The 18568-nt window shown below is 46.5% G+C and overlaps 1 protein-coding gene across 1 annotated transcript; it reads left to right on the plus strand.

Moving 5' to 3' along the window:
* Nucleotides 1-3622: 3622 nt before the first annotated feature.
* On the plus strand, nucleotides 3623-14181 carry LOC144098062 (uncharacterized). Its single transcript, XM_077630621.1, has 5 exons — nucleotides 3623-4272; nucleotides 4732-5034; nucleotides 5864-6193; nucleotides 12115-12413; nucleotides 13896-14181. The coding sequence occupies exons 1-5, from the start codon at nucleotides 3748-3750 to the stop codon at nucleotides 14179-14181; spliced, it is 1743 nt and encodes a 580-aa protein (XP_077486747.1). The 5' UTR covers nucleotides 3623-3747.
* The last annotated feature ends 4387 nt before the right edge of the window (nucleotides 14182-18568 follow it).

The following is an 18568-nucleotide window of genomic DNA, read 5'->3' on the forward strand; positions in this document are numbered from 1 at the left end:
CTGCTTTAGTTTCATGGGAGCTTATGCAGCTACATTTATTTCATACCGACTTGCCACATTTTTCAGCTCATGGGTGATGCGACGTAGGTAAGAAAGAACAGCAACTTTTTTGTTTTTTTCTTTTTGGTTGCCACGAGTCTTCCGGATGTCGTGCTGTTTCACCAATAGAGCAAACGAGAGCAGGCCTTTGTTATTCTGCAACTTGGGTACCCGGCAAGCCTAATCCTGGAGAGTTGAGACTGGAAACTGTCGCTGAGAGCATGGTGACAGGATTTTGTCATAGAATTACGAAGGCAGGAAATGACAATGCTGTTTTTACAATTTTTGAGTGACTTGAATGGGAACTAAGGAGCGGTTTGGTTCATCTATGGTTGTATTTCCAGCAGACATGATCGGGACCGAACCGCAGGCGCAAATCTAAGTACTGCAACTCATCATCGAATGGTGCCTCAAAGGTGAAATCCAGCCCTGCTCCACATTTTCTGAACACCTTCAAAATGTCAGGCATGCGCGATGCTAAACGATCACGGTCGGTAAGCACCAGGTAGTCGTCCACATACCTCACGGGCTTAAGGCGCAGTGCCGAACGTTCCCTCTCGAGGTCCCTATTTACGTACATCAGAAAAATTTCGCTAAGGACCTGGGCGATGCTTGACCCGATACACACTCCGGCCTTCTGTGAATAAAGTTTGCCCTGCCAATCCACTACAGTCGAACACAGGTAAAACTGGAGTAGCTCTAAGAAACTTTCAACTGTCAGGCCACACTTCGTGACGAAGGCTAGCTCATCATTATCTTCTGCAATACATAAGTTTACACGTTTCAAAAGTTTGTCCTGCAGCAGCCTGTAATATAAGTCTTTCACATCGATACTGAAGGCGACACGGCTTCCTGGGTTACGATCCTTCAGGAAAGAAACAAGCGCAGCGGAATTTAGAATCCTCAAGGAGTCATTTAAACACAGGGATGAAAGGTGTCGTTGCAAGAAGATTGACACATGCTGTTGCCACGTGCTCTTCTCCGAGACGATTGCCCGACACGGGACGTCGACCTTATGTGTTTTTGCACTGAAAAATATCTCCAGGTGAATTTGTTGCACTTGCCAACCTGTGTGCACAGCCGTTCAAGGCCAAGGTTGTTGTGAAGCGCCACGGCTTGATTCTTGGTGTCAACTTCCTTTAAGGATGAAACCTCCAAATTCCTGAAAATCGCTGCTAGCGCTTTTTCTTGGAACTGCTTTTTCAGAAAAGTTAGCAAAGCCGCCTTCTTTATCCGATAAATTCGCCCTCAAGTCATGCGAGCACATCCACTTTGCAATGACATGTACCGGACTGGGCTACTTCTTTTCCTCCTTTGTGCGGTCAAGGACTTGAACACACTCTGTAATACACCGGTGTCTTTCATTATCCTCCGCTTTTCTTGCAACTGATCTTCACATTGAAAGTTTCTCCGCCCTGTCTAGTCAAGACTCCAAGGCATGCTTAGGGCTCAGCTTGAGAACATCAGTTATGTCCGGCGGATATGTTCATTAGAAAAGATGAAAACCTTGCCTTCTTGGGGAGAGAAAAGGAACTACCCAACGGTCTGGACCCGCAGATGTCGACACCGCACGCGTTTATCTCGACGCCGGACGTCCAGCGCGCGCCGTCGGGGGAAAATCGCCGACATGCCGCCTTAAAACGGTACATATGTTCCGGCCTCTAAGTTGACTTAATTTCAATCCTGTAACGCTTTAGCACCTGCTGTCTGTGACAACTAATTCCTCCGGAAGTAAATGTTGCATAGAGTGATGGGGTCGTTGTGCCTAATGTTCAGATATTTATGGCACATGAAACATCGAAAGCGAAGCTATGTTCACTGTGTGCCTAATGGGTCGGAGCACCGCTGACTGCTGTTATAAAGATACTAATTAACTCCAGATTTCAAAACAATGTGGCGAACAGCGCTTTATCATTGCCAAAAGCACATTACGGAAACGTTATTAGGGCTCCTTTTAGACACTGGACTGGCTTCAATTTTGTTGTCGTGTACACAAGGTGCCATTTTCGCACTGCCTAAGGCAGTCAGCTTTCGCTGCGATATCTTCGCCCTAGCACATCTCCTTTTGTCTGAAAGAAAAGAAAAAAACATGCCAGGTTGCAAAAAAGTGGGGCTGAAACGAGTTCCGAATCGGTTCGGAACGGTTCCTTTGTATAATTACGGTTCGTGTTCAGTTCCAAGATGGCGAAAAAAACGGGTTTGGTTCCGGTTCGACTCCCTAGTGACAGCGCCTGCCATTGCATGGCAGTGGCTGGTCGCTTAACTACTGCACCACTGGCCCAGAAGTGGTACGAGTGTTCCTAGGAATCTGAACGTGATGCAGAAAACGACCGATTCTGCATATATTAAAATTAATCCGTTACGCTACGGCGTCATATACTTTGGGCGGAGCTTAATTTTCCCCTCCAGATCGGATAGCGAGGGCCTCTCCTAAGCTTTTCTTGCTATATATCGCAGGATGAGAGTGCTACATCCAATATTTTTACATGCTGTTTATTTGTAAAGTCACGGCGGGTTGGTGACCCCTGGCTCAATGGCGTTCGTGAAGTGTTCCCATAAAAGCTGCAGTTTTGGGCTCAGCGCTCTTCTGTCACGTTCTTTGTCTCGGATCTCATCTTTTGCACTTTTACTGTTTCAAAAAAAAGATGACCCATGAGTAGAACTGAAATAGGTTAACGTGATGCTTTTTTAATTAGCTTGTGTGGGTGTTCACTGAAGCTTATATTTAAGCAAGGACAGTGACACACTGGCTAGTTCTCTTCTTGGCTTTCGATGATTTATACTCTACCTACCTGTCCTTTTGTGAATATCGCTGTTTTTGACAGTGGCAAAGACTCCCATGAACGCTTTCGCAGCGGTTATGTGCATAATATGTAATTTTGATGGTGCTGTTTAAATTCTAGTTCTCGCGCGTGCCCACTGTCCGTTTCTGGACCTGAGTGTTTGCCTGCCGAGATCTTGTCTTGCTGTATACCTTCAGTGTCTAACACAGAATTAAATTTCAGGCGGATTTCCAATCCTATCGTCAATTTTTCACGCTGTGCTTATATTTTTAAATTCATCTTCAACATAAGGGCCTACGTTTCAATGTCGTAGTTGTAACCTTTGTTGTGGTTCTTTTATTAGAATGCAGGAAGAGCAGTCCCATCACCGTGAAGAAGTTTCTGCCTGATACATCCCGGTTGGCCTGCCGAAATTGAGCTCTGTCTTCGTTTCCTTTTAACGTGACGCGTCCGGTATTTACTCTTCTTCTTTTGCTTGTGCAATAAAAGTGGGTGCGCACCGATCTTCCTTGTATACAAATATCGCATTAAACTTAATGCGCTGCCTAAAAGTGAAAAATCACCTTTTTCGTCATTATTTCGCAAGCGCCGGACTTCTGGAGGAACCCTCGCTGCTAGATTGCGGCCTTTCCGCTTGTCGGCCAACAGCAATATATATTTGCAGCATCACATGTCGACCCACCTGGAAGATAAGAAAAAGAAACACGGGCAACGCACCGTGCCATGATTACTAAAGACAAGAAGGAGAAGAAGAAGAAGCACCATGCAGTTGCGTCTCCGTTTATCGTGGCGCACAGGCTTACTCTTTTATTGCGTCTATCCGGCTCTCCTGTACCCTGTACTGAAGGCCGAGGTCCGCTTCCTGCTGCGCTACCTCCGCACAGTGTCACCAATCGATCGGCTCTTCGAGACGCCCGGTTGCACAATGCCGCTCTACCCGTCGTTCCATTGGACTATACGACACGCCAACTGGACCGACACGAGTCTGCACAGGCGATGTCCTGGCCGCCGAGCCACCGTTGTCTACCGCCGCGGAAACGTCCTGTATCTAAACGATACCCGCATGGCACAGTACTACGGCGCCGAGTCTGCAAAACACGCGCAGTGCACCTACCGCGAAGTGCTGAGGAATCGCACCTCGAGCACTCCAGACTGGGGATACGCCCTCGGCGCTAGGAAGCCCATGGTCTTCGGCAAGTCCTTGTCCGAGGAATACGTGGCGGTGACATGCGTGGCGGGAATAGAGACGCTTTTCACCGATTACTTCCTCCTTCCGCAGCGGAAGGGAACGAAGGAGCCCGGAAGCAGGGTAAGAAAAGAGAGCGGCGTCAATGTGCTTGTCATCGGCATCGACTCGACGTCACGAATGAATTTCAACCGTCATATGAGGCGAACACGGAAGCTGTTGATGGAGAAACTCAACGCCTTCGAACTACTGGGCTACAACAAGGTGGGCAATTTGGCGATATAGTTGGGAGCTACGACAGCTAGTGGGAGAGCATTTGAAGAGCAGAGAGCAGTGAGGAGGTGTAGTATACCACCTGTGCCAATCTGTTCACTCGTTCCGTCACGCTGCTTTCTTAGGACGATGCAACGTGCGCCTGATTTAGGGGCACCGGAGCGTCAGCTCAGGCGATGCATAGTTCATGATATTTAGATAGCCATATAATCCTCAAATATTCATCGCCGTACCATGGGGTGTGCAAAGAGTTAAGGTATTCTCCTTGTAGAGTGCTTGAACGTCAAGAATGTGTCGTTGAAGTAGTGCATAAATAAAAACCACTGACTGCAGCTAGCCTGTTTCGTATCGTCATGAATGAAGCTCACTTCGTTCCATTCTTTTTCTCACCTCAAGCCTCGATGCTTACGATTTACGGCACTGTGCCTCCGGCCACATTTGTGACCGCAGGTGGGCGAGAGTTCTTTCGGCAACCAGATCCCGATGTTGACCGGCGTGGCTTCCGATGACGTGGACAGGCTATTTCGACACACTACCTTCGACGACCTGGCACACTTGTGGGGTGTTTACTCCAAGCGTGGTTACGTTACTCTCTTCCTCGAGGAGGGGGCCGAGTACGGCCTGTTCGTGTACCCAACCTACAAAGGTTTCCGGGATCCTCCTACCGACTACTACTCAAGGCCTGTCGTGCTCGCCATGAACCAAAAGGAGGAGCTTGATAACTACTGCGCGGGCTCTCGTCTTAAGACGCAGGTGATGCTCTAAAACGGTCTTTTAATGTTCCCACTGTACCATAATGATCTTCACCCCCATCGGGTTGCATGTACAGTGGTTGGTGAATCAGGATGCTAAGATTACAAATTAAACAATTCCTGTGAAAAAAACACTCGTTATATATATCTCAAAGCTGTTGCCGCTGAAGGTGACAATGGGCACCACAGTGTTCTAAAAAGTTTTTCAACTGTTCAGAATACGAGTTGTTTAAACCAAAGAATATATTGCTTCATGTTGGAGGTGGAGCCTTCCGTGACAACACTTTCTTCAGATCGAAACATTCATGTTGCTAAAAAGCAATGCATCGGCGAAGGGCAAGTGCGGGAAATGGAGCTTTAAACGGAAATGAAGCCAACTCTTTTTTCCAGTAAAGGAGTATTTTTCTGCAATATTTGTTAAAATTAGGGGATTTCATTCTTAGTGAAAGTGTGTATCAGAAAATGGCTGGGCAAATAATCTTTCTCAAACCAAAACCAAAATAAACGCGGGCACTGGCTACTGCCGCTAGTGACATATAGATAACAGGCTGGGATACATTCCACTCCGTGACATTGCAGCTTCGGTACCATGCTACTACCTGTAGCTACAGTATTGATCAGATGACCGGTGAAAGCGTATGCAGTGAGCAACGTGGGCTTTATCGACTTAGGTTGGGCAAAGCTGGCCTATAACTGGGCTAAGTGGAGCTCATTGGGAGAGATCGTCACCGTGCCGTGGGCCAACCGTGCTGCTGCTAACGATTGTTGTGACAGCTGTGAAATTGTTACATTTGGGAACACTGACTATAAGTTAAAACTATTCTGCGCAGGTTCACCTCGACTACGTCGGCGATGTGCTGCGACTAAATGCGGAGGACGGCCGGCGGATGTTCGCGTACGTCTGGTTGTCCGACGTTCCACACAGCAACCCCCAAGCGCTACTCGTACTCGACGGGCCCGTGCACGGATTTCTGCGAAATTTGCAGAAGCAAGGCGCCCTCGAGGAAATGGCGCTGGTTCTTCTTAGCGATCACGGCGCCCGGTTCGGTGTCAGCCGCTCAACACATATTGGACGTCACGAAGACAAGACACCCGCAGGATTTGTGGTGTTGCCATCGAAGCTGCTGCGACGCTATCCACAAGTGGCTGTCAACCTGGAGGTGGGCTGACCTGAGCCAATGGCTTTCCGAGAAACTATACACTTGAAATTCATATCAATTAATTTACAGTTGCTATAAAGCAGTGCTATGACATTTATCCGCTTTCAAGAGTCGTATGGTGTAATAATTAAAGCGACTACTCAGTCTTTCACTTATGTGTGAAGGAGATGTAATAATGGCGAATTCTTTGTCATATTAGATGTTCACTTAGTTAAAATTTTTTTCCTCGATGATTGCAGTGACAATAGCGTGCTAGGTATCTGGAAAATGATAAATACATAGCGTACAAATAACACTTTTGACGGGCGCATGTGAAACCAGCGACAGTTCGCTTTTCTTGGTAGCCTTTCCGGAATGTATCTCCGGTAACTAAACAAATCTCGCTAGCAACAACACGTTGCCCTCGGTATTATTACGGCTATGCATTTCGCAGGAGGACAATTCGATGCAATACCGATTTTAATTAAGGAAAAATGTAGCCTTGTTTGACTTCTATAGTGCATGTAACGAGGCGGGCTTGACTTATACCGCACTTAAGTGTCGGTCAATCATGGTGCTACGAAGAACCTCTGAGTATCTCGGAGCCAGATCACTCGGTTGCTTGACTCACCATCGCCTTAGCCTGTGTCTATTCGATCTATGCACCACGCACGGGCCCATGGCTGCTTTAGCAGATTACGTGCTGCTGCTCCCAGCTGCTTCTCTTATGAAGTTTCAATGAGCCCTGCCTCAACCTTTTGTTACGCGATGTGTCGTCTTCAGCCGCCTCCCTTCTTCTCTAGCAGCGTCCCTCTGTTCTCGTTCGAGGTGACGCGGTGTGGCCTTCGGTCGCATATATTCCGCCTCACCAACAAATTCAGGGGCCTGCGGCCTCCGCTGGTTTAATACAGTCTCGAGCGACAGGGTAAAGAAAGTGTTTCTGAAACTCAACTCTTTTCTTCCCCGGAATTCAAGTCGCAGTATAACTGGTTGTGTGATGAATGAGGAAAAAAGTGCATGAACCTGTAGGCTGCAGCCAACTAGGCCGCTATCACTGCCTTGTGCCTATAGCAAAGAGTTATAACTGACAGCGAGATCAAAGGATAAGGGGGAAAAGATAGACGTGTGTCGGACCCACGTCGTGCGCGGAACTTACATCAACGACGCTGTGATAGCCAAATACCCTCTGCCCAGAATTCATCAGCGGTAGCGTTTGCTATCTCAGAGACGCTTCAAAGAACATAACAGTGTTGACGTTCACCTTTGCTGTTTTCTTTTCCTCCCTCTTGCCCAACCTCACCGCACCTCGCGCCGTTTAAACAACCATCTCAGCTTCAAACGCCTTTCAGGTAAAACCGTTGCATTCAATTCATCCGCTTTGCCGCAGGCTATTGTTCACTGGAATGGTCTTCCGGAACACATCGTCAATATTCGTGATCCAGCTTCTTTTAGGACCGAAATAACAGCCATTTTTTCTAATTACTGACGCGTCAATAACTATTGTATAATGATGTTCTTACTGTTTAATGAGTACTAACAGTCAATCAGCATTATATAATCGTGTCATTCATGCTCCTGTTATTACTACTATTTATGTAATCCCCCCCTCACGCAATACTCCATGCTTGGAGCCTGTGAGGCAACGTGAATAAATAAATAAATAAATAAATAAATAAATAAATAAATAAATAAATAAATAAATAAATAAATGTGTGCATTTATGCAGCGACACTTGTAGTACTGACGCCTGCTATCACTGCACTAATAAGGTTTCTAGCGCATGGTGCCCTGTATTATTTATACAATACTGCAAGCCTTGTGGGGCTCAAGCAAGAGGGGCATACAAATATTTTACGACAGCATAATGACAACAGCCGCAAAAAAGTGGTTAACAGTTCCCCCTGCGGGAGATTTCCTCTCTGCGCCCCGGAGTTGCTTGGAATGGAGCATGGAGCAATGGAGATGTCTTACAGCGTCGGCTGTTGAAGGCACGTTCCCGCGGTTCCGAGCCGTAGTAATAGGTGGTAATAAGTGGTAACCACGGTGAAGGGGCAGGAGGGTGACCGTGGAAAGAGAATATTGTGGTGAAAGCGGCTTAATGCACAACGGGAGGATGGTGGCCACAGGAACCAATCTGGAGGTTGGTTGCCGTAGCCGGAGGAGAGTTTGGCGAAACCGGCGGAACTCGCAACTGGAGGTTTCTGCCTCGCGAAGGACATGAAGTCCGCTTACAACTGGAGGAGGAGGTTGTAGCGAGAGCAGAGGAATGCGTAACCGGAAGATGCTTACCGTGGAAGGGGGAGGGCAATGCGAGAGCGAAGGTAGGCCAAACGTGGGTTTGTCTGCCTGGGGGCCTACCGGAAGGTGGTCCCCTATTTTGTCCGTGTCTTTAGGGCTGTTGCCCTTATAATTTAGAATAAAAAGCGTGACGAGAGTGGAGGAGTGTGGCAGGGTCCGTACGCCGCTCCTGCTGTGGAACGCGGCACCCTGGAAGCTAGGCGGGCTGTAGCGGGGTCTAGACTGGAATGCTACTCAAAAGAGCCCATTATGCGGAAAGCTAAAACGCTGCTCCATTAATATACATACATCCTTTTTCCTTTCAAATTCTTTATGTAGACATATCGTAAAATAAAACTATCTCAATACTTTACACTGATAACCGTCCTCTGAGTTTTCCGTTTGCATGAATGTGGATGTTGGCCCTCATATTGACGTAATAACAAACTTATTAGCATTTGGTATAGAATTTAACTTACTGTCGTGGATTTAGTTATTTACAGAATAAAAAAACAATGTATGAAAATAGGTGAACATGTTTCACAGAGCCTGGATGTTTGTTCAGGTGTAGCCCAGGAATCCGTTTTTGCACCTATTTTATTCCTGATATACATTATTGACATTCACTTCTGTGTCCCTTCATTATTTCAACTCCTCCTTTATGCCGACGATTGTGTTTTGTACACACTGTAGAAAAATTAGAAGACCAAAATAATTCTCCTTAACTATTCGCTGAAGTCAATCAATCCTTGCTTTGGGACACGGTGTAAGTGTAGTTTACTCTGACACCGTGGTCTGGAATTTGGGAAATGCAATCAAATGCGAGCAGGCACAAGAACATCACAATAACTAATAAGAAGTAGCCTCTAAATTTTACATACACGCGTGGCGATACAGGTTAAAAAATACGACCAGGTGATGTATCTGGCACTCACCCTACAATCTATGCTTCATTTAGATCCGTGCATGATATCCGTTTGTTCTAAACCTGAAGATGAAAAAAAATATTTTCGGGGAAAAATACGCAGGCCCCGCCGCGGTGGCTCAGTGGTTATGGCGCTCGGCTACTGATCCGGACTTCCCGGGTTCGAACCCGACCGCGGCGGCTGCGTTTTTATGGAGGAAAAACGCTAAGGCGCCCGTGTGCTGTGCGATGTCAGTGCACGTTAAAGATCCCCAGGTGGTCGAAATTATTCCGGAGCCCTCCACTACGGCACCTCTCTCTTCCTTCCTTCTTTCACTCCCTCCTTTACCCTTCCCTTACGGCGCGCTTCAGGTGTCCAACGATATATGAGACAGATACTGCGCCATTTCCTTTCCCCTCAAAACCAATTATTATTATTATTATTATTATACGCAGCGCGCCTGCTCATATCAAACCCAGTGCATATAAAACACTTATCAGGTCCACCTTGAAAAATGCAGATCTGGGCTAGCACCCCTACCAGAAAGCCTTGTGTACGTCCATTGATTCGATTTTTAATTTTATTGAGAGCTGTAACTTTGATTTTAACTGTCTTCCTTCATTTGTGTGTACCATGTTTTAAGAGCGTTAGCTCTTGCTGCTTACCTCTGGTCAAGGACGCGTCTCTCTGCAATGAAGGTCAAATTGACCAATACTGTTACCCCGTGACCGAACTGTCTCACATAGCAAAAGTAGGCGCGTAGCGCTCATTTGATGCATATACTTTCCATCGTTTATATATATATGCCTGTATAACTTCCATCGAAGTGGGAGCCACCCCTCCCCCCTCTTCACTGGCCTCCTGCACCACCATTTGCACAAAATTTGTGGCCACCCGTTTGACGCACAATGTTGGAAGTGGTTCGAAGTTACTTCGAATGTCCGTGAGGACAAAATTACTAATTCAAATGAAGCCCAAACTATGTGTAGAACTCGCAGCGAAGACCTTTCCGCCTCCAAACCGTGCATTCCGATGACCTTCAGACGGCTATTACGGCCGAACCGCTTCTCGCAGGGGGTTCGGGATCGGGTCAAACGATTCGTATTTTTGTGATGCAGACTTTTATAAAATGTGTTAACTGAGATAACCAGGAAATGTACCTGATATAGGGAAGGCGGCTGTAAATCACAATAATAGTGCAAAATCCATGGGGTAGATGGCGCTGCTTGTGTCTTAGAAGGGATGCTTGTGTTTGGCCTTATCCATGTTAGCTGAGCACAGCGATGTAAACACTTTAAGCTCGCGTAGCTAGCGCTCTGAAGTTGGACATTCAGGGAGTGTTGGCGGAGAATTTTTTATATATGAAAGAATTTCATTTCTTTTGTGTTTATACAAGCTGTTTTTGCCACAAGGATGCTTTGTAAACACTCCTGCATGGGCCCGAAAAGGGCCCGCAGTATAGTTAGATAAAGACAAAAACTGTTTATTTGGAATTGGTGCGATCGACGTTTGATACGGCGTAATATGTGAAAATATTTCTGGGAAAAGGTTTACTAAGATTACAGAAAATATGGAGCTAGATTCGGTTCATACTAAATGTGTCGCGTTTCGTGCTACATTGCTGTGGATGTCGCAACAGGAAAGGCGTTGATTTTCAAGAATATTTTGACGCTCGATGTCTCCCAGGAGCTAGTTTATAGGGAACACGCAGCCTGTGTGTAGAATACTAATTATGGGAGAACTATGCCAATCTAGAGTGCGGCAAGGCGAAAGCCTTTGGCCTGAGCTTTTGGCCTTAGTTGCGATTCTAACTTCGCAGGTTCCCATACCAGTGGCACTCCCAAAGGCTTTTGCCTTGCCACACTTTCGATCTAGATGACGTTGTTAGCGCTCGCGGTCTGCTTTTCTTCTTCTCTTCTTCTCTGGCTTCTGGATTCTGTGGTGGTGGCGCACACGTGGCGATATATCAACGCGTTTTGCTGTCTTCTTAGTTTTTTGCAATAATTCTCTATAATTAAATAACTTATCACGGTAAAGTCATAACACTTAACATGTAGGTTACAGTTTGTCCCCTCTATCAGGTGCTAACATTCGTTTTCTGCTTTTCTGAACATTTGCCGCGGTATTTGTGGAAGTCAGCGTCACAACGGACAAACGAGTTTGAGCCGTTAAAGGCTTTCGTCTTAAAATGTAAGGTTCGAGCTCCATCATATTGGGCATCAGCCGCAACTTTGACAAGTGGCGAAAGTTGTAATGCAGCAAAACACGATGGTGAACCTAAAGCAGCCGCTACGCAACTAGATAGAAATGCCAATACATCTCGTTTAGTAGTTAAAGAATGCACTCTTACTGCTTGCACTAAACATTTTGTGTTGAAGAGGATTTATTTAGTGATCAGAGTACAAATGGCAGAAACCAGTGAACGGCTAGCATAAGACGTGCCGCAGTCCGCCGAGTATTCGCTCTTCGAACTCGTCGTCTTCCACTTTGAGCGAAGCTTGACGCGGCTTTGCAATTTCAGTAAGTTTGGTATCAGCCGTTTCTGGGCGGCACCCAGCTTTTTTTTTTTTTAGAATTCAAATTTTCCTGTATTACAACTAGTGACTTCTTGAACTACGATATAAATGCTTGTAGCAGCTTGGCACGTTTCTTATGCTTGATAGCTCCACATTAGCAGACATGCAGGCCAGATTGATACCCTATCAAGCGTTTTAAGCCAGTGGGACATATCGTCTCAACCTCGTTTCGCTCTGAGCGCAGGTGAATCAGCGGCGCTTGGTGACGTCCTACGATGTGCATGCCACCCTGCTGTCACTCTCCCGCTACCCTGACGATGGCTTCGAAGAACCCCTTGCCACGCAGAGGGGCCTTAGCTTGATGGGTACCGTTCCACCCGAGAGGAACTGCGGGGATGCTTTCGTGGCCGCGGAATTTTGCGAGTGCCTGGGTGCTGACAGTGACTTGGACGAACACTCACAGCTAGTGCAGTCTTTCGCCAACTTCGTGGTGGAGTACCTGAACGCGGTCAATCAAGCTAACTTTCCTGCCATGTGCACCAGGTGGGTACAGAAAGCACTCCATGGTGTCTGAAAATATTAGCGGCTGGTGAATTGCTGCATGGCGGAAACACTTTGAAATGAATAGGTGTATATGGAGCTTTTTTAATAAAATAAATGTTCGCGTGAGCGCCTTTTATCATGAAGGAAAATTCTGTGGTCAGGTTGGCCGACTAAATGTATGCAACAGATCAGGGCATTGCCACATTAACTTGGCCGGTGCAAATACAAGGCGTATACAACAGAGAGTCGAGTCGCAGAACTAATTTGAAGGCTTCGATGGGCTTTGCTACCTCAGAATATAGGTTCCAAACAATCAGCACCTAGGTTAGACACAGCAATTAGGAACCATTACTTCTTGAAGAAATGCTCGATGTATAAAAAATGTATTAAGTGCAATTTTACCTGAAAAAGATAAAAGCCCGGAAGTACTCCAACATCTGCGTCATGTGAAATCCTCTTCACGCCATACCTGATGCCTGAGTGGACTGAATGAGGTCCCCTTGAATAAAATGGAGGGGCCATGGCCTCGACCCTCCAGCTATTGTTTTGCAAACGTTGCCGAATTGGCACGTATTGATATCTTGCCTGTGGTGGCACGCACGGCATGTGACAGTACTTTTGCAACAAGATAATGGCTGCAGCTTGGAGAGTAAAAAGAATCCCTCATTAAAATTTTAAAGCTTTTGCTTGGCCCATATAGTTCTCACATGATCTCGCTCTCTGAGTGTGTGTCTCTTAGAGTTGTGTTCTGAAGCCTAGCCGTGGAAGGTGGGCTCACGTAGGTTAATTTAGTGCTTTTCCACATCCACGAAGCTGAACATGGGACCGTGGAATTGTGCTGCTGTCGTTGGAATAAAAGATGCAATCGGATTTTGCGCATTCATACAGGCTTTTTGGTGACAAGGATGACACTACGTAGAAATATTTAGAAGTGTTAGAGGATGCTATTCGGAAGGATGGTTTTTGAAAAATGAAGCTTAGATTTAATACATGAACCTGACACTTAAGCGATTCAGTTGCCGAGACTGTGTGGACGGCATTCTACAGAAGATATGCAGGCCGCAGTTCCCGTATGACAAGGGAGTCGCCGGGCACTGGAAGAAGCGTGTGCTATGTTAGAAGTAGTACCGTGGCTTATCTGTCAATTTCCTTATTCTGGCACGCTCCCGTGCGATCAGAGCTACCGCCACTGCACGTATAAAATATCATTTTTGGATTTCTGGTAACCGGCGATACAATGAGCTGCCAGCTACACGTTTTATTGCTTTATGTTGTGAATGGCATTCTGTTCATTCGTGTAAACAGCGCACAAGGATGAGCACTGGAAGCGGACAACAAGAAGCTCAGAGCGAATGTGCACTGCGTTCCTTTTTCATTAGTTTTTCGTCTTCGCCTGTGTCCGCCACAATAACTTCGTGCATTCAGATGTGACTCCGCACCTTTCTAGAACGCTTGGAACCTTTTCTGCGGTGCGTTCTACAGGTGGAAGCTTGCGGCGGTGAAGGACGCGTCCGCGATGGGCGGAAGGGTTAGCGGGAAGATGCTGCTCCGGGCTCTCGTGACCACACTGCCGGAGGCGCACTTCGAGGCATACGGCGAGGTGCGCGAAGGGTGGCGACAGCGGGTGGACTTTATTCAGAGGCTGGACTGGTACGCCAACCAGACCGGTTGCCTTCCGCCCAACCGCTGGCAGAAATTCTGCTGGTGCACCACGGAGGCCACAAGGAGCCACAATCACACCACGGTGTCCAATGCTTCGCAGCTATAGGAAATGCGAGCACCTCGCCTTGGAACAGCTATTACTAATTTATTGACATCTGATGTCAATAATAAAGCTGCACTGAATGCTTAATGCCGCTGAAGAGACATTGCTTGTCTTAAAATGAGAGATTTTGGTTCATCACGTTTCGGAATGTCCCCATCATAAAGATTGGTAGGGGTTGAAATTAGTTAAACCGAGTGGATGTGCGAAAGCAGATGTTCATTTTTCAAGTGGAGAGGGATCTTAAGCTCCGGATTTAAGGCATGACGTGATATCTTAAATTGGTGAATGCCCATATAGGCGGAATTGGGGATTCTCTACTTAACATTCAAAGATGGCGGTGAGTCGTCATGCCACTACCAGCGCACTGGCGCCGCGGTTAAGAGATGCGCCACTGCACAGAGAGCAAGTGGCTATTTCTATCACAGCCGCCGGTATAAGGATTGTGCGACCCATGCTGCTGTTCCCGTGCACCCTCTCGCGCCGCTGGCAAGACGCTCCTGCGAACTTAGCTTACCCGCGTTGTTGCCCGAGCTTAATCGGCGAAGCTCAGGTAGTAACTCGGGTTTCTAGGCAACTACACAAGATCGTACTGTCGGGGACAAAAGCTTCCAGGACGCGTCATCGGGTAAGGAGGCTGACAGCTCTGTGGTTAGCAGCTGGCGGGAGACCACACTTGTCGAGCTGAAAGTCGGACTCTCGTGCTGTGATGTATGCAAGTGATATCAGGTGATTGCTAACAAACATGGCAGCTATTGGCCAAAATCGCTTGTCGTGCGTCCTGGATACTTTTGTAACCTATATTACGTACGGTGTCAAGATTCTTGGTCGGTGTTGGTGAGCGTATGAGCGATTTCGCACTAAAAATGTACTGACATCGCGTTGTTGATAATGGCTACCTAGAGCTGCTGTACACAGGCGCCGGGCATTTGAGATGCATAGCAAAGCATTCGGCGGCACCATCTGAACGCTAGTCCAGGACTGTTACCCGGAGTGCGCCGTAGAGCACTAACAATAGGCGCTTTCTGCAGATCATATATGAGGTGCAGGCCAAGAGAGCACTTCTATTATATTGACCTGAGACTTCTCACAAGAAGAGTACCGACACAATTTTCTCGTTTGAAACATAATGTGCTCCTGCCAAATGATTTATAGTTAACTACGCCAACCAGACATCAAGGAAACCAACTAAAAATGGGGTAGTGGCGGCATCATTTCTGTGTTGGGGCGAAGTTGGGCAGCATCAAAATATCTTTGCCGAAGCCGGAATTTTCACATTTTTGAGGCAAGTACTTTTGCCAGTCCTAGTTGATTTCTTCGTGATTAAATTTCCTAAAAGGTGAATAAAGCATTAGCCGCGCTATCATTGAACGAACTAACGCCCTGAGCGCAGAATCTCGATGAGAACGTGGCAAGGGTGAGCTGCAAGCCGAGCAGGCATTTTTGCATTTATATGAAGACTGTTAATTGGGGCTGACGAGAAGCACGACACTGGACAACTGGCAATAGCTTCATGCGTAACTCATTGTTTATTGGATGAGTGCCCACTAAGAGAAATTAACTGGGCGATAGACACAAAGCGTTCCTGAGGGCGCGTAATCAGGTTTCAGAGGCTGAGCATAAATACTTCCGGGAGTACGCAGCACCACTTGGATGCTTTGTACTTCACAGTACAATGCTTCCTGTAATCGCTGGAACTGGTACCGGCCGCAGAACCGGCGTAAATGTTTTCCGATGAGTCTGAGTAGAAAATGCGGCATCCGCACTTAAACGCCATCACTCAGCTATAATTTCGAGTCACATTGGCAAAGTAAAAATTCACTTTGGCGAGTAGGTATGACTTCAAGACTTAGGTGGACGAAGCACGGGCACTGTCTCAACTTTCTTCTTGTTTGTCGTCTATTTGCGCTGGTTTTGCATCACGACATCGGCAAAGATTCTAACAATGGAATTCGTTGAGCTGTTGGGTCATTATCCGACGCAGGTAGAGTTGTCCGGCACACAACACAGGATAAATTGGAGAGATATGGAGGAAGTCCTTGCTCCTAAAGTTGGCGTCGTCAGGCTGGTGCTGCTGCTGATGGTGATGCAGACAGTGACATCCTGATCTGCGTCATCAATAATGTGTTGTAGAACACTGTCGAGGGGAGTTTTCATTGCTTTGCCCGGGTTTGAAGGGCGTAAGTTTTTTCGCATTTTGTACAGCCGAGATTTATTCTGCACATTACTCTTTCCATCTTGCCAGGCTGTGCGCATAGACCGACATTCGGGGACAAACGAGATCGTGCTTTTCATCGTCAAAATCATCAGCCTTACTACGCCCACTTGCAGGGCAGTGACCTCTGCCATGTCTCTCAAATTAATCCTGCCCACCTAACTTTCTGCCGCCCCCTGCTACGCTTGCCTTCTCTTGGAATCCACTCCGTTACCCTTAAGGACCAGCAGTTATCCAATTGCCTTTTTACATGCCCTGCCCAAGCCCATTTCTTCCTCTTGATTTCGACTAGGATGTCACTAACCCGTGTTTGTTCCCTCACCCACTATGCCTTTTCCGGTCTCTTAACGTTACACCTATCATTTTTTTGCATAGCTCACTGCATTTTCCTCAACTTAAGCTCACACCTTTTCGTTCACCTCACATTTATGCCCCCTAGAAAGAGCTGGTAACATACAGCTGTAGCATAATTTTGTCCTGAGGGATATTGGTAAACTGGCAGTCATGATCTGAGAGAACCTGCCACATGAGCTCTACCTCATTGATATTGTTCTAGTTATTTCTCTCTCATGATCCGGATCAGCGGTCACTACCTGCCCTAAGTAGACGTATTCCATTACCACTTTGAGCACCTCGCTTTCAATTGTGAACTGCTGTTCCCTTGCTAGACTGTTGAACATTACTTTGGTTTTCTGCTTGTTCAGTTGAAGACCTACTTTTCTCCTCTACCTGTCTAACTCAATTATCATGCTTTCCAGTTTTGCAGATAAAGAAGCGAAGTCATTTAAAATATATTGAAAAGCAACGGAGACAAAAACCCATCTTCAGGGAACGCCGCAGTCAGGTTCGTGCCAGGGTTTGGACCCGACGTTTAGATGAAGGCGAAACGCAAAAGGCGCCCGTATGCTATGCGCTGTCAGTGCACGTTAAAGCTGCCCAGGTTGCCGAAATTTTTTGGAGATCTCCACTAAGGCACCTTTTTATTCCTTTCTTCTTTCACTGCCTTCTTTATCCTTACCCTTGCGGCGCGGCCCTTGTGTCCTCCGAGACAAGTGATACAGTTACTCCAATTCATTTCCTAAAAAAACGAATTTTATAAAAAATGACTCCTGAGTATCAGACGCTGTTGCTAAATAATTCGCTTTTTAAAGACGCTATTTATGACATACGCTATTTACGGCAGTGGTTCGGGAAGAGCAGCCTCGATCGCAGAAGCTGTAGCGGTGGCAGCACCTGCCATCCCAGAGCAATGAAGCAATGCTTAACCACTGTCCGACTTCAATGCCATTGCATGGTGTGGCGACTTTCAGGGATCTATGTATTTTAAGAGGAGAAAGAGAAATTCTGCATTTGCGAACATTAACTCATTAACTATCGCTTCATAACCTTAAGTCAGAGCGCGGGCTGCTGTACGACGCCGACTGCCTTCCTGAAGTTAGCGCGCAGATCAGAAGGAATGCGGTGGTGTCGCAGCGACGGCTACGTAGAGCCATGCAGATGTAGAATTTCTAGCTGCGTAGCATCGGTTTACATTAGGCCAGAGCACGAGGGAACTGTGTACACAAAGTGAAGGGGCGGGTATATGCCTTCTCACGTGTAAGCAGTCTTAAGCCTTACACAAATGTCTACCAAATTTTAATTCATTAGACCCCCGGCAATAAATTAGTTTGACGTCTAATTGCCGCTTATCTACTTTTTGTGGCGAGTTTCAATTTGAAATTGGCCATCGTGTTCCCACTGACTGTTTATTAACTCAAGTCGATACACTGGCAATTCATATTTAGTGGCCAGTTTATAAATTTTAAGTTCGCATTTAGTTGCATATTTATTAACTCTCAATTCATATTTGATGCCTGTTTATTACTACTCATTCTTAGTTATTCGATCTGCAGTTCACACTTAATTGACCGCTTATTGATATATGTAAATGCATCCAGTCGAGAATTTATCGGGTGTTTATGTATTAACTCTCAGATCAAGTTTTGTTGCACGTTTGTTTCCTCTAAGTTCATATTGAATTGCCTGGAAGTTAACATTTAATCGCCTGTTTATTACTTCCCAATTTTATTTAATTGATCTGCAGTTCTGAGGGACTCCGCGGCCACCATGGACGTAATCCACCCCACGTACGTGAACGCAGCTGATTTTACTGGGGAATGTGCAGGGATTAGGCCGGTG

Source organism: Amblyomma americanum, chromosome 7, assembly GCF_052857255.1.
Source record: "Amblyomma americanum isolate KBUSLIRL-KWMA chromosome 7, ASM5285725v1, whole genome shotgun sequence".
Lineage (NCBI taxonomy): Eukaryota > Metazoa > Arthropoda > Arachnida > Ixodida > Ixodidae > Amblyomma > Amblyomma americanum.